This window comes from Ailuropoda melanoleuca, chromosome 15 (genome assembly GCF_002007445.2).
Source record: "Ailuropoda melanoleuca isolate Jingjing chromosome 15, ASM200744v2, whole genome shotgun sequence".
Classification (NCBI taxonomy): Eukaryota; Metazoa; Chordata; class Mammalia; order Carnivora; family Ursidae; genus Ailuropoda; species Ailuropoda melanoleuca.
In genome coordinates this window covers 38494523-38511047 of record NC_048232.1, presented here as the reverse complement: position 1 = coordinate 38511047, position 16525 = coordinate 38494523, and the positions used below count along the sequence as shown (strand labels likewise).

The window sequence follows — 16525 nt, the reverse complement described above, 5'->3', positions numbered from 1 at the left end:
TTACTTCGAAGTCGATCAAAGACATAAATATTCAACAAGCTGTAAGAGGGTATAGACAATGCAGGAAGAAAAGGGAAGCTCCATGGAGAGACAAAGGGAAAAAAGGGGCAGTGATCAATTATATCTCCAAATTAAAAAGATCTTTAAGGGAAAGTGATTTGTTAAAATATGTATGCAAAAGGAGGTTCATAAAATTTTCTCATTAAAAAAATCTTAATTTCACATTAAGGTTAAAAAAAGAGATTTAAAAATAAATTTAAATAAAAATAAAAAAATAAAAAATAAATTTAGAGTTAGAGAACTGGTGATCATAAAAGATTTATTCTCTAATATTCCCACCAATGTCCAAAAAAAGCATGACACTTCTACTGAAAATATAAAGGTGTCATCTTGGTTTCTTTTTCTTTTCAGAAAGCCTAGGTTTTCTGTTTGAAATTGTATTTTTGCATAAAGTGATAGTTAATCTTCTACCATGTAGTAATCAATCATATGCCACCTAATTGAGGAACATGATGATATTTTACTAGCGTTAGAATGACTCAAACATGCATGTTTAAATCTTCCATGAAAACAGAAACTCTCAAAACATATAAAATACTCAAGTTCTGATATGTAAAACTCTACTCTTCTTTTCTTGTTGATTTCCATGAAACATGTGAGTTTCACTTTGGAAAGACCTACCTGAATAGCTGAGTTCATGAAACACGTATTTCCCAAGTTACTTAGGCCACAGAGGCCTGGCTGTTCATTGTTTCTTCCAGGTTCTGAATAATCATAGTTCTTATAAGCAGTATATGATGGGAGACAATAATTTGAGTTTTTCACACTGGAAGAAAACAAAGAATATTTTTTATAATGCAGCTGATTATTACAATATAGTTATTTGAACAGAGTACTTCAAACCTATTTGAGATAGGTAGTCAGTCATTAAACTTTTTTACTAAAAAAATTAACTTGTACTTTTAAAGACATGAAACTAAATCAAAATAACCCCTTTAATTAAGATACTCCTCATCCAATTAACAAAATCACTGCATACATATGCCACACCAACCAATATAAACCACTATTATATCTTTCTACCGTTGATTAGCTGGAGCAGCTCCACAGCTTGCTCCACTCTTCACTGCTCCATTAAATTTAAAACATCCAGATTTTAAACACCACCCGCAGCAATAAATCATCTCATTTATGTCCCTTTTACATCCTGCTACTGTAATAGAATGAGAACAGTAGAAACAGGAGGAGTTGTACTTTAGTTACAGGTGAGAGCAGAGATTTCCAAGACCTCTGTGACATCACTGGTTTGATGCACTAAAGATTCTATTTATAGTTTCTATGCTAGGCCAGCAAAATCTAGTATTCAAATGCGGAAAAAAGCCTGGGGTGATCGGGGCTGCAAAAATGAAATGATTCTAAGCAAGTACATTCCAGGATTTGCCTTTTCTTTTTTCCAGTTTGTTAGAATAATGCAGTTTATTTACCTAGATGAATATAACCTTAGGATAATTTGGACTATCAGCACAATAAATATTAATATTAAAAAAAAGCTATATAATTTTCAAACAGAGAATCAGAATAATTTTAGAAAGAAGAAAAGTCAATAAGTTAAATAATCCTTCTTTCTTTCTATATGTAATAAAAACAATAATTTTGTGGAAAAGGATGGATTCTCCCTTAATTTTTAATAGGTTATCTTATAAAATATTTACAATGGACACTTCAGATATAATTCAAAACCATACTTTCAATCATTTTTTTTTTTCATGAGAACAAACCTGAATGAGAATCAAGGTCATGCTAAAAGCAAATCACGATTCAAATAAAAGAACAGAGTGTTACAAATAAACATGAGAAATCAGTAACCCTGATAATCTCAATTGGCTACAATTTATTCCTGGTATTCTTTTTAAAAAATATTTTTTACTTATAATTTCAAATACTTTCTATTGTAGCTTCTATACTTTCACTTTATTATTATAACAGTTTAAGAGTACTGTACTACTGCCAGTTATAACAAAGCCTTTAGTAAACACACACTCACACACCTCAACAAGCTACACAGGTAAAACTACCTCAACCCAAAACTACACACACAATGCTAACCTTTTTTTTTTTTTCTTGCTTTTCTCTAACCTTATTTTTACATTTTTAAGAACATACCCCCAACACAAACAAAAAGACCAGTTCCCAGATTCAAAAAAGCAAAAAGCAAAACATCCTGATACTTAAAAGGAAAAAAAAAAAAAAGATAAATAAATATATATATATATATTTATCTCACACAAAAAATACTCAAGCTAGACTCCAGCATCTTTTGTTCTGGCAGATCACTAACTTTATGATTCATATTTGATATTCCCAGTAACTACTAAAATGTAAGACATCTATTAACAATTCAATATATGTTCACTCAGTGATTGATTACTGGATTCTTGAATCTAACTTTGAGGACATGTAACAAAAAGCTAAATTCTGTTTTTCTTTTATTCCTATAAGGAGGACTAAAAATCAAGGTCTCTACATACAAAAAATGAAAGGCCTGCATTTTCTACACATTCTCCACATTAACAAACATATTCCAGATATAAAATTATAATAAAATTTGAGCCAAGTACACAGGGAAGTATGCTCAAATGCATGCTCATGCCTAGACAGCCAGACACACACACACACGCGCGCGCGCACGTGCGCGCGCAAGTGAAAAGACTAAAAAAAGCACATTTACATGCTCATTCCTTAAGTATATATTCAGATATCTGTCTCTGCCACAAGTAACACAAATGGATGCTGGAAGCTCTCCTCTTCTTAGCAGCACCAAGGATGGAATTTGCTGGGACAAGGATTTTTATTTACTGAGAAATGAATAAAAACTTACTTTCAAAACAGTTTTTTTTGTTTTGTCTTTTAAAATTTGAATCTTAAAGGATATCTACATTTCAGTTTAAGTGACAGAGTAAATATAAGCCTTGCCCAAAGACTGAGACAGTCTAGATGCTCAATGATAACAAAAACTGATAAATTTAAAATATTTTAATACTATATTGATTGGCCACTTATAACACATTATGTGCTTCCTAAATCAAGTATTAAGGTAAGTCATGGAAAATACCAAAACCAGGAGTTGTTAAAATGCTTCAACAAAGTACATAGAAACCTAGGCCTATGACTATTTTCTTCCTAAAGGTGGTAAGCTAGTCCTTATCCTCTATGGCTGTGCCTATTTGCAAAAATATATAAGTACGCCTGTAATCTTAATGGGAATTTTAGTATTATACTACATTAATTCTGTATTATAAATCTATCACCCTAAATGAAGATACACTGAAAAAAGTAACATATTTTTTGGTAAAATTGAGCCCTTCTCTTCTATACAAATTTGAGACTGACTTTTCAATTAGCACTTATATTTGACATCGAAAAAGTATTATAAATCTATAATTAATCCTCGTAACTCTAATAATGCTCATTTTGCAGTTAATGAATGATGCTTTCAGCAAGTAACTTGCAAAGAGCCATATGGCTGGCTAGCTCTGGCAGTTTCCAAAATCAAGTTCTTTTTCATACTTTAATCTTTTACAGGGAGTCATTTCCATTTCAAATAAAAGAGCTTTAAATGAATTAACATAAAAATAGAAATCTGCTCTGATGTGTAATGCCAAAAGTTGTGACAATACATACATTAAAAAGAGTTTTTAAAGGCAGTGTTATATCAAAGCAAATGTAGCAAGACAGAAAAATGCAGGGAACAAAAAGAGAAAGAAATTGGTGCATATTAAAAATGAACTTAAATTATAATTGAGGCAAAAACAAATACTGTATAGACTAGCAAGTAAAATTAGGATAATATCAGGGTAAACAACTGATTCTTCATATTTGTCTTCAGTAAAAGCTTTATTAAATTTATATGAAATAATTACAAGGATACTTTGTTATTATCTTTATGACTAATACCCTTATTTATGGAAATGAAAACTTTTTATCTTAGTAATGTATCAGTTTAATTCAAGTCTTGAATTTGTAGATAATTTCATATAAACTTGTAAGTCATAACTACTGATTTTTGTATATACTTTGGTACTTGTAGAATACCTCCACACACATGACGTTTTAAAAATGTACTTTTAAAAAAGGTCATCCCATTTTACATACTTGAAAGTAAGTATGCTACTTCCATACAAAGTCTTAAGTTTCAACTTATTTCTACAAGTTGAATGGAAAGAAATAAATTTTATGTGAAATAATTTAGATAATTATTATATTAATCCAAATATTAATTCAAATTCAGATTAATTCAAATTCAAAATAATTAAAATGTTAATTCAAATTCAAATTTAAAAAAACTTTCCGTTTTACAAATGTTTGAATTTTGTTCCTCACTAAGAAAGGTAAGCTTTACGTTTAAAGCTTTACTTTTAAGCATGGTGGTACTTCAGTAGCTATTTGCTATAAAAATTTCCTATTATGAAAGGACTATTTTAGTGCCTAAAATAAACAAATATAAATAGCTAAAAATATAATCTAGCCATAGAAGTAGAATCGTTAAACATATTTCAGACTTAAGAAAATACTCCAATTCCTCTCTCAGTATCTTCTGCAGTCAGAGGTTTTAAGATCCAGTTATACTATCATATTTTTACCATGGGAGGGAAAGAAGACAAAAACAGAAACACACCAGACCACATATACTAATATGACGACTCCAGTCAAAAGGTCAAAATACAGTCTATGTTCAATGCAGTCTACATACAATGTTAAAAATTTCGCCAAGAATAACTATAAATACATGTTATACCTGGAACTGAATTCTTTTATAGTAAATGTGGGAGCATCTGCAATTGGTAGAAACACAAGAAGTATTTTATCTCCCATGAAAAAATTATTTTTGATGAATTTAGTTAAAAGATACCATATAAAATACAAACCAGATTATAGGGATATTTCCTTTCAATTTTTGGCCTGTGGACATACATTTTTAAGAGGTAAAGAACGTAGTACATTTCAATTTTGGATAGTCATAGCATCTTTGATATTTCACTATTACACTATAATGATAAATTACTAAAATAGGGGACTTAATGCTTTAAATCTTTTTGACATACATGGTAAATTCTTTTCTAGAAAAGTTGGACTAATACTCCAACCACTCAAACAAAATCCTTGCAAGAATAAGTATCATTTCTTAATTCTTCCCAGTGAGTTGAGGTAGAGAGAAGTGGATGGAGTTTTTTTTTTATGGTTTTAATTTACACATCTCTAGTTAGTTGTGAATTTGGGTATTTAAAATGTTTATGTATTGGGGCGCCTGGGTGGCACAGCGGTTGGTCGTCTGCCTTCAGCTCAGGGCGTGATCCTGGCATTATGGGATCGAGCCCCACATCAGGCTTCTCCGCTATGAGCCTGCTTCTTCCTCTCCCACCCCCTGCTTGTGTTCCCTCTCTCGCTGGCTGTCTCTATCTCTGTCGAATAAATAAATAAATAAAATCTTTAAAAAAATAAAATAAAATAAAATGTTTATGTATTTTAATTATTTTACTTCTATTGCCAGCCACATCATTTGCCCATTTTTCTACTTGTCTTAGAAAATTTCTCACTGATCTTTTTGACTTTGATATATTAGGAATATTTATCCTTTGTCATTTGTAGCAAGTATTTTTTTCCATTTATTTGCTTTTCAATTTTTATAGGCCTAACAATTAAAAAGTCAATTTAATATAAAGTTTTAAAGAGAAATTCTCAATAGTGATCCAATTTTCCCAACAAAATTTCCTGGATAATCTGCTCATTCTCCATTAGTCTACAATGCTTTCTGATCACATTAAATTCTTTTATGTTTAAAGGGCTGTTTCTGACTGTCTTTTCTATTTCACTGATCTGTAGATGTATTCTTGGGTCACTACTACGCTGTTTGAATTCTTATTATCTTTACAACAGGTTGTGATATTTAGCAGGATTAATCCTTTCTGATTTTCCTTTCCAAATTATTTCGGCTATTCTTACAAATTTATAATCTAGATGTACATTAAAATCATTTTGTCAAGCCCTCTCCCCACCCAGATATGAATTTTAAGGGAAAATAAATTAAACCAACAAATTCAATTAATGATGCTATTTTAAAAATTTTTTCACAAATAGCCTTAGTCTTTTCAAATTTACTCTAGGAAATCAGATGCCATTTATGAACTGGACAAGTAGTACAAATATTTAACTACATACAGTTAACCTAAAAAATAAACCACAATGTAATATATATATTCAAGAAATAATAAATGGGTAATCGTCTCTAGATTAAAGTTCTTCCCCTAATTTGACTGGGCTAATCACAAATAATAAAAGCTTTCTTTTTATCCTTTTCAAAAAAATAAAAACCATGACAATTTTCAAGGTAATATACCCATGTCAGACATTACAGTGAAGCCCAAGTGATTTTTAACAACTTTTTTCTTATGGCAATATAGCATACACTTTCATATAACTTTTATAAATTTCAAGATTCTGAATATTATTCATGATGGGGGAAGGGAATTGTTTCTCCAAACTTTTTAAAGAAAAAGTGATTGCCTTTTTGATAAACATAAATATTTTGTATGAGAATCACTGATATATACTTTAAGAAAAAAACTACATATTGTAGGTGATTATATATCTCGTTCTCAAATGACATCTGAAATTCATACCCTTCCTAAAAAATTGAGTTCTAACAGACTTCTCTATATATTTTCAATAGTTAGTGTTTAAAAAGTAAAATTCTGACTTTATTTCTCTTTTAGTGGATTATTATAGGATATGTATTAAATCAAGAAGTTTATAGCTGTGCTTTCTTAAAGTTACTCCTAGAAGAACTGATCTGTAATTTTTAAAAAATTCAATTTTAATGCATTAAGACTTTTATCCTAAGTTTTAGATACAAGAGATTTTTTGCAACCACAATAGGGCGATCAATTAAACAAAGAGTTTTTAAGATTCAGTGCTTACTTTCTGTTGTTGATGTTGTTATAATTATTTGACAGAGATGAAGGAGAGATCTTTGGTAAAGCTGAAAAATTGGATGCACCTGGGGACCTTTAAAAATATGAAAATGTTAAATTAGATAAAAAAATGCTGAATTTTGAAATTAATTATGAAATAAAGAAAAGAACAGATGACAATGTATGTAGTAATGAATGCTGGAAAACAGATTCATGAGCAAAATCACTATATATCCTTTGTTTTTCTATTTCCTATATATTTTTTTCATATAAAAATAATAGTACAAAAAGGAACTATTTTCAAAAGAAATTTATCAAATTTAATACACAACTTGATATTTATTATTCCTATAAATCTATTGACTCAATATACCCATTTCTGAGTTCAGGTAACCATTTTCAATATTTTACAAACAATAATTTCCTTAAATCGGTGGAATTAAAATACCAATTTTTTAAAGGAAGCATGTAAAGGAAATCCAATTTGTATCTCAGTAGGTACCATTGCATTCTACTTAACACCCAACACTGTCACAGAGATCTGAGGATTTACCAATTCTTTAAAATGTAAGGCAACAGGGATACATTAGCATAAAAGAATTCAAAACATAGTCCCAAGAAGTAATTTTTGGTCAAAGTTATCGCTGCAAAAACTGAAAAGACATACGTCTGACTATATATATTACACACCTCACTAATTCAGAATCTTTTTGGAGAGATTTCAATTACTAATGGCTTTTAATCAACCAATATGCTTTAAGGGTATGATTTATAATCAACAAACTCATTACATAGGAATGATTACTTTAAAATACTTAACAGGTCTCTTAAAGATTTAATTTCCCTTGTAATTTTGTAAACAATTTTAATTTACTAGGCAACATCTAGCCCATGGGCTATAAAAAGCTGTCAGTCTAGTAACTGGTTCATCATAAACTCTAAGTTAGGCCCAAAGTGATTAGTTCTAAAAAATTATTTTATTTCCCTTAATCAGGTGCTAATAAACAGTGAAATGGTCAATGGGCATGAAAGTATTATCTACAAAATGTGCTTGAAGTATACGAATTTTAGGTGATTTGGATTTCACCTAATCTACATACTAATGCATTATGCAGAATATATGGTGGGCAATAACATTTCTTACACATAAAAATTTTTATTTAACTTTTGAAAGTTTTATACATTATGAAATCTTGGTAAAAAATTTTTATTTTTATTAAAGGAGTTTCTTGTTGTTGATACAGGTTGTATATAGGCAGATTATACTAAGAAAGACCTCTATTTAGATGCCTTTCTGACAGAAGATCTTATTTTACTGTGCTAAGTTCAAACATAAGACACAATCAACCAAGTTTTAATATAAAACAATGTAGAGGACATTTAAAAGGTTATCTTAATATTTTAAGGTACTAGTTTTTAAATATTAATAGAAATACAGAAGTATCCTGGCATTTTTGCCTTCATGTCAAGAATGCTAAATTATCAAAGGAAAAAACCCCCAAATTTATTAGAGATGAAGTTATAATGAATTAAGGAGATTAATTTTTCAAAATGTGATCCGTTTAGCTACAATTTAATTCACTTCACTTTTGAGAAACAGAAATAAACTGAAATGTTCTCCTGAATTTTAATTATACTCAAATTTATGGAAATAAAGATTCATTACCTTATCCAATAAAGTGGCTGAGGCACGCATATATATATATATTTCCTTTTCCTCCCCATTTGTGGCCTTTTTACTATTCATTAGCAATTCTATCCAAGGATAGTATTAGAAGTTTCCATGAAATTCACTGAAATACTCGAACATTTATTAAATGACTACTATATGCCTTGCCCTTGGTAAGTACTAGGAATACAAAGACAGACATAGTTCCTGACCTCAAACAGCTCACAGTCTAATGTAAGAAAAAATACATAAGTAAAATAACTACAAAACAGTGTAAGTCCTGTAGAAATTTTAAAACTATAATAAAATATAAAATTTTGTCGGTGGTAACACGAGGTGATTTAAAATGATGCGCAGAGTCGGAGGGATAGGTGGAAACTGGAAAGACACATGCAAAGGTATGGGACTGTAAAAACAATGATGTGTTTAGGGAATTATCAATAAATTCAGTTCAGCTTAAAGAGTAGGAAGTATGTAATGACAGGAACAGAAGTTAATAAGCTAGGCACAATAATAAAGGACTTTTATGTTTTATAAGGGAATTTATTATATCTTATTCCCTTGTGCTGGGCATGTTGAAAGAGTTTAAAAGGGTACCTACACAAATTCGTATTGTAGAAAGGTAATTCTTGAGAAAGAGAAAGGAGACTGAGAGATCATTTAGGAGACCAGATTAACAAAATTAATAAAGGCTGGGGCAAAGAACACAGGGTGGGCAAGGGCATATGTCTGGGATGTTTAGGAAGTGGTTCTCAAAGAAAAGTCAGTGGACCCTTAGAGGTCCCACGATTCTTTCAGCATGCCCATCTATGAGGTCAAAAGCATTTTCATAATAACAGGGGTTATTTAAGTGTTATTTGACCTTTTCACTGGGTGGATATTTGCAACGATAGTGCAAAAACAATGGTGGGCAAAACTGCTGATTCTCTAGCATGAGTTAAAGCAGTAGCACCAAATTATATACTAGAGTCCTTGTATTCTTTACTGCCTCCTTGAAGTGGAAAACAGTTTCACTTAAGAATATCCATGTTGAGGGGCGCCTGGGTGGCACAGCGGTTAAGTGTCTGCCTTCGGCTCAGGGCGTGATCCCGGCGTTCCGGGATCAAGCCCCACATCGGGCTCCTCCGCTATGAGCCTGCTTCTTCCTCTCCCACTCCCCCTGCTTGTGTTCCCTCTCTCGCTGGCTGTCTCTCTCTCTGTCAAATAAATAAATAAAAATCTTAAAAAAAAAAAGAATATCCATGTTGAGAAGATAAAAAATATTGATTTTATTAAATCTTGACCCTTAAATACACTTCTTTTTAATATTATGTGACAAACTGGGAAGTTTGCAAAAGCACATCCATTCTATATGGATGACTGTCATTAGAAGAAGACTTGTGTAATTATTCAAATTTCAAGCAGAACTAGCCCCTCTTTTCACTGTACCACTCTTCCACATAAAAGGCTATCTGGCAGACATCTTCTCAAAAATGAATAAAGGGAGCCTGTAACTTCAAGGAAAAAAACTGAAAGTATTCATTGCCAATGATAACATTCAAGTGATCAAACAAAAAAACAGTTCTGGAAAACTTGACTTTGCCACTGTGAGGCTTGATAGCTCCCCATTACTTAAAGACTTTCCTTGTAAGATTGGTGATGTTTTAACAAATGTGATTAAAAAATATTGTATGATGAAATATGCCAATATTTGGAATATCTGCATAACTCAGTGAATCAGTATTTTCCAACTGCATCAAGTTAGACATGATAGATTTTAACATAATAGTATTACAAGTTCATTGACGTGGTTTCAGATCCCACAATGCAATTCAATTTTCATCATTAACCCACCCCCGGTCAAGTTCTGATGTGGTTATCAATTATCTGAAAATACCTGTCTGTTTTAATTATGTATCTGTGAGAAACTGAGTTTTCTTTATGCACTTCAATCCAAACAATATATCACAATAAACTGAATGCAGAAGCACATATGAGAATTTAGCTGTCTTCTGTTTAATCAGGTATTAAAGAAATTTCAAAAATGTAAAACAGTTCTACTCTTCTCAGTGCATTTTTTTGTTTTGAAGGTTATTTTTCATAAAAATATTATTTATGTAAAAATATAATGGTTTTAGTATCATTTATAAACAAATATTTAAAATTTTATTTTTGATTTCTAGTCCACTAAAAGAAGTTCTTTGGGTTCTGTCACAAATAAATAAATCTTTAAAAAAATAATTTTTAAGAACGTAAAGGGGTACCAAGATCAAGACATCTGAAAACTTCAGGTTTAGGAAGTAGCATCTGCAAGACTGCTAATCAACTAGATGAAAAAAGAATGAGGCTGAAGGAGGAACTCAAGATGGCTCTGAGTTGGTACCTAAAATAGGGTGTACAGGATATGGATACATATTAGGTTGAAGGAATGGGAGAAGGTAAGGTAAAAAAGATTTTAGCTGAATCTTACATGGAAAATCCTACATGACATTTAGAAAAAAATCTGGAATTCAGAAGAGAGTTTTTGTCTAGAAAAATAGAATGGCTTATTTCTGTCAGTTTGACTGAGGAACAGAATTAGCATACAGTCCATCCACTGTGAACCTCTTATGGTATGAAAGGAGAGGTCATGAGATGAAAATTTGTGAAATACCAATGCATTTAAGTTGTGAGCAAAGCTGTTGCATACAGTCAGTGAAGTTGTACACTGCACAGTATCAAGGAGGGCCTTTCAAGTAGATTACAACGTGGAAGATGCCCAAGAGCTGTGCAGCACACAACCCGCACAAGCAAACATGGCACTGCTAGAGAGGTGGAGCACCAGCCAGCCAGAGAATCAGTCAGAGAAGTGTAAACAGTTCTTGAATAATGGCTTCAAATTAAGAGAAGCTCTTTAGGAGATGTTAACAAGAAGTATTAAAGAAAGATCATAAACTAGGATTTAAAAAAGGTCAAATAAGGACTCTGTTAAATCCTGACTGCGTGGTAAGGCATAAGTATGGCCTTTTTAAAGTTGGCTGTCAAAGGAAAAAAAAAAAACCCTAAAGAATGGTATCTGGAGGAAGTTTATGGTTTTTTGTTTTTGTTTTTAAAGACAGGACAGATTTATATTTATAGGCTAAGGGGAAGATGACACTGGAAAAGAAAGAAAAAGAATGAACTACTGTTAAGTGAGTGTCTACTATATGTATGGCAGTATGGTAGGAGTTTATATATATAGATAGGAGGGAGGAGATAATGAAAGAAAAAGCAAGGTTTAGGGAGCACTGGGATAAATAACATTGGTAGAGAGACTGTCCTTTATACCATAATGATCTGAAAGAGAAGGATGGATATGGTCCACAGGTAAAGCATAAGTATATTAACACCTTTTAAATGCTGTTACAGACATTACGAATGAATGTTAACAGATCACTTATCTATTCTGATTCCAACTTCTGACCTAGATTACACATAGCCCAATCTAGCTAACATTTGTGGAGTTAATTCAGAGGTTGACTAGTCAGTCTATGGATTATAACTGGAGCCCTTTAGCTTTATTTCTTTGATGTAACTTGGAAATTACACTGTTTCTCAGTGTAATTTTTTAAGTGGATTTTTAAGGAGAGGGGAGAAAAAAAATTACTTAGGATATTCCAGATAGACTAGATACTAAGCCAGGTATCAGGTGTTAAACTGATTTTGGCTAGTTTGGGCTAGGTAATAAGGTAGGGATCCATCTCTTAAATAAGACAGAACATCAATGTGGCTGATATTATTTCATGAAAACAGAAAATCAAACTTCATGCCAGAAAAATGCAATATTTTAATTGCCCTATTTCCAGTGTTTCAATTAAAAGCACACAATTCAAGGCTGTAAGTTGAACTTGGTACTTCGACAGAAAAATCTAACTGAATATTCTTCATAAATTTTTTTTTTAAAGATTTTATTTATTTATTTGACAGAGAGAGAGACAGCCAGTGAGAAAGGGAACACAAGCAGGGGGAGTGGGAGAGGAAGAAGCAGGCTTCCCAGCAGAGGAGCCCAAAGTGGGGCTCGATCCCACGACTCCGGGATCATGCCCTGAGCCGAAGGCAGACGCTTAACGACTGAGCCACCCAGGCGCCCCGAATATTCTTGATAAATTAACTGAATAATTAACTTACATGAAAACCTAATACTGTATTGAGCAACCAAAATACAGAGATGTTAAGTCTGAATGCTGACACAGCAAAACAATTAAAGAGCTGTATAAGTATTTTCAAATGACATAAAACCACCCTATGTTGTAAGATCTAACATTATACAAGAATTATCTTAAGAAAAATGAGGCCAACCTTAAACCTACCCATTTCTAACAGATAAATTCTTAAAGAAAAATTTAAATCTCTTTAAAAACAAAACACTTTTACTGTTGTTAGATTATAGATTAGTTCAGTTCAACAAGCATTTGCTGTTTGCCTCTTCTATGCCAGGCAGTATGTTAGGTATTTAAAGATAAAGGAAAGAGAGTTTAAGAGAATTTATATATAAATTGCTTATCATAATTCTATTTTTGTTCCTTATTTTACTGTTATCAATGGTATTTATAACATAAAACATTCCACTTACAAAAATAAAATTACTTTGCTTCAGCCATTATGAATCCCAGTACCAAAACTGCAACCATTTTCATTTTCAACTTATTATAGAAATTTCCAAACATACATAAGTCCTCACGTACCCAGTACCAGACACTGGGCTTCAAAAATTATTAACATCCTGCCACTTTGTTTTATCTTTGTCCCCTCGACCTTCCTCCTCCCATGTTTTTGCTGGACTATTTTAAAGCAAATCCCAGACATTTATAATTTCACGTGTGTGTGTGTATAATGGAATATTACCCAGCCATAAAAAAGAATGAAATCTTGTCATTTGCAAAGATGTGGATGGAGCTAGAGGGTATTATGCTAAGTGAAATAGTCAGTCAGAGAAAGACAAATACCATATGATTTCACTCATATGTGGAATTTAAGAAACATAACATGAACATGGGGGGGAAAGGCAAACCATAAAACAGACAAATACAGAGAACAAACTGTTGCTGGAGGGAAGGTGGGTGGCTGGATGGGCTAAATGGGTGATGGGTATTAAGCAGGGCACTTGCGATGAGCGCTGGGTGTTACATGTAAGCAATTAATCTCTGAATTCTACTCCTGAAACTAGTATTATACTTTATGATAACTGGAATTTAAATAAAAACCTGAAACAAACAAAAAATTACAGTATATATCCCTAACAGGTAAGAGATCTTTTTTGATACCACTGTCAGTCCCAAATGAATACTCTGTTCATGTTCACTTTTTTCCCCAATTGTCTCAAAAGTATCTTTTCTTCCTAGTGGGTTGATTTGAATCAGGACCCAAAACAAGCCCATACATTTGCAGATCAATTTTGATAACTTCAAAAGCCCTTACTTGCTCCTGCCAGCTAACTTCTCCTCTGGTTTCACCTTACTGTGACTAGGTTTATTTTACATTTGAGTGATTTCTGTATCCACTCATATAGTTAACCTTGACTCACCCGTATTACTGCAAATTGCTCAAATCCTTTTTGGATCAAACCAGGGAACAAAAAGAAGAAAAAAAGGAAAATATCCAATAATTATTTGTGAGCACGTGGCCATATCAAGCATCTATATAAGAACCGTAAACTTAAATTATATTCATTTCTGCATGACATAAACTCTAAATTTCCTAACTTCAATTAAATCTGGATATGGCTTTTAAATATCAATTCTAACACTAGTTATTGAACTCAACTGTGACCATGCTCTGTTTGGTAAAACTTGGAGACATGGTACAGGTACTAGATTATATATTATCTTTCCACAACAGAAAGTTGGTACAGTGTTTAGATGAAGGAAAGATTTATTTAATCCATGTGCATTTTCAGCATTTCAAAGGAGAGTATATATAAACTCAGGATCTTAATGAGTATTAAAATGAGAAACCTCAAAGTAGAGTCATGGGGAGTGTGTTTATGTGCAGGCACAAGCATTTCCAAAAAGGATCTGGAGTTTGGATAGCCAACCTAACCAGAAAAAAAGCAGTTTATTTGGTAAATAGCACAAAGGAACTTCCTTTTAACATTATTATGATACCTATCTTTGGGTGACAAATACCTAGGAAAGAACATATATAATCAAATAACAAAAAAATTTATATGTAAAGCAGTTTCATTTCCTCTCTAGGAATCCTGCCTTTCCAACCAAGTACCCTCTCTTTCTTCTTTCATTACATTTCATGATGACTGATCTATACCAGTTGTTCCATTTCTGATTATTCAATTCCTCTTTTCCTATAATCTATTTCTCATTCTCAATACAAAGTTTCCACTTGTCAAAAATGGAATCTCTTCTGTTCTCCCGCCAGTCTCTGCATCATTTAGCAATGCTGACCATTATCTTTCTTCTAAAAGCTTTTCCCTTGGCCTCTACAACATAATGGGTTCCAAGTTTTCCTGAATGTTCAGGATTATTCTTTCTCCTTGATCTTTTTGTTTTATGTCATTACTTAGGGACACTCTTTAAAATTTAGTATATAATTCTTTACATTTTCGATTAGATAATTCACATATGCTTACATTTCTCACTTCTAGGAAGATAACTCCACATCTGCAGTTATTACTCTCCAAACTCTGGTTCCCTATCTTTAATTGCATCCTAGGCAGTTTTGTTTGGGGCTGTTCCATTAACTTAATTTAGAGTCTCAGAGAAAGTCATTCTACATCTTTTTCTTAAGGAGAAAAATAATAAGAACAAGATAAAGTGATATAAACTATGAAAGAAAATTTATGAAGATTCAAGATGTCTTTAAAAATACAACAAATTATAGATTTTGGAATATTACCCTAGATTTATGGTTCATAAAACTGCATTTTAAATTGAACACATGTTATTAGTTTAAAATATGTGAATATAAATGACAAGGAATCAAAAGCTGGTTTATGAGCCATTCTCTCAACTCCCACAAACTCAAATCACTCAATCCCGGACTTTATGTTTGAACAAGATTAAAACTGGTAACAAATTTGTACACTTTCATAGAAACTCTGAGAGTGCATTTTCTGTGAACTATGATAAATATAGCTTGTTTAGTACCAAAAAACTGCAATAACCAAATCTACTGTTTCAAATAAGCAGAGACTATCATGCTTGTAAATACTTAAAAAGTCTCAGTACAATTTGTTAAAATGAAACCAATACTTTACTTAGTAAGAGTTTCCTAGTATGTATCTTAGTAATTTTCAATCAAATAGGTCTATGCACCATTTCGGGATCCATTTATACAGTTAATCATCATCTTCTTTTTTTTTTTTTAACCATCTTTTTTTTTTTTTTTTAAGATTTTATTTATTTATTCGACAGAGATAGAGACAGCCAGCGAGAGAGGGAACACAAGCAGGGGGAGTGGGAGAGGAAGAAGCAGGCTCACAGCAGAGGAGCCTGACGTGGGGCTGGATCCCATAACGTCGGGATCACGCCCTGAGCCGAAGGCAGACGCTTAACCGCTGTGCCACCCAGGCGCCCCTATACAGTTAATCTTCTAATTATACATGCAAATTGGGCTTAATCATGCTCTAAAAAATTCTAAAGAAGTATACATTAAATTTTTCTGAATGTATTTAAGCAAATAAAGTATTGAAGCAGATGGTGTAAAAAACAAAAACAGAATACTGTGGAGTCACCTAGACGTTTCTATTATTTATCTTGAGCAAAAAGTAGTATGCAGAAGTTTTACTTATAAAGTGCTCCCTCTCGCCAAGCAGAGCACTCAGGGACAGCGTGCTGTAAAAAAACTAATACGGCACCAGATTAAGTTTATACTTACTGTTTCAGTCACCAATTTGGAATTTTGTTAATCGGAACAACACAGATGGCAGAGAGAC

General features: G+C 32.2%; 1 protein-coding gene across 5 annotated transcripts in view; it reads right to left on the bottom strand.

Annotated features, from left to right (window-relative positions):
- USP15 (ubiquitin specific peptidase 15) overlaps nt 1-16525 on the bottom strand; it is a 115673-nt gene that overhangs the window by 39757 nt on the left and 59391 nt on the right. For 3 of the 5 annotated variants that reach the window (XM_011225439.3, XM_034644333.1, XM_019800055.2), the window contains exons 7-8: nt 6976-7062; nt 682-826 (exon numbers count right to left, since the gene is read on the bottom strand). In XM_011225439.3, coding sequence (XP_011223741.1) covers nt 682-826; nt 6976-7062 — 232 coding nt within the window. Of the gene's footprint in view, nt 1-681; nt 827-6975; nt 7063-16525 lie in introns of those variants that run through there. The other 2 variants (XM_019800054.2, XM_002919597.4) reach the window with 2 other exon arrangements.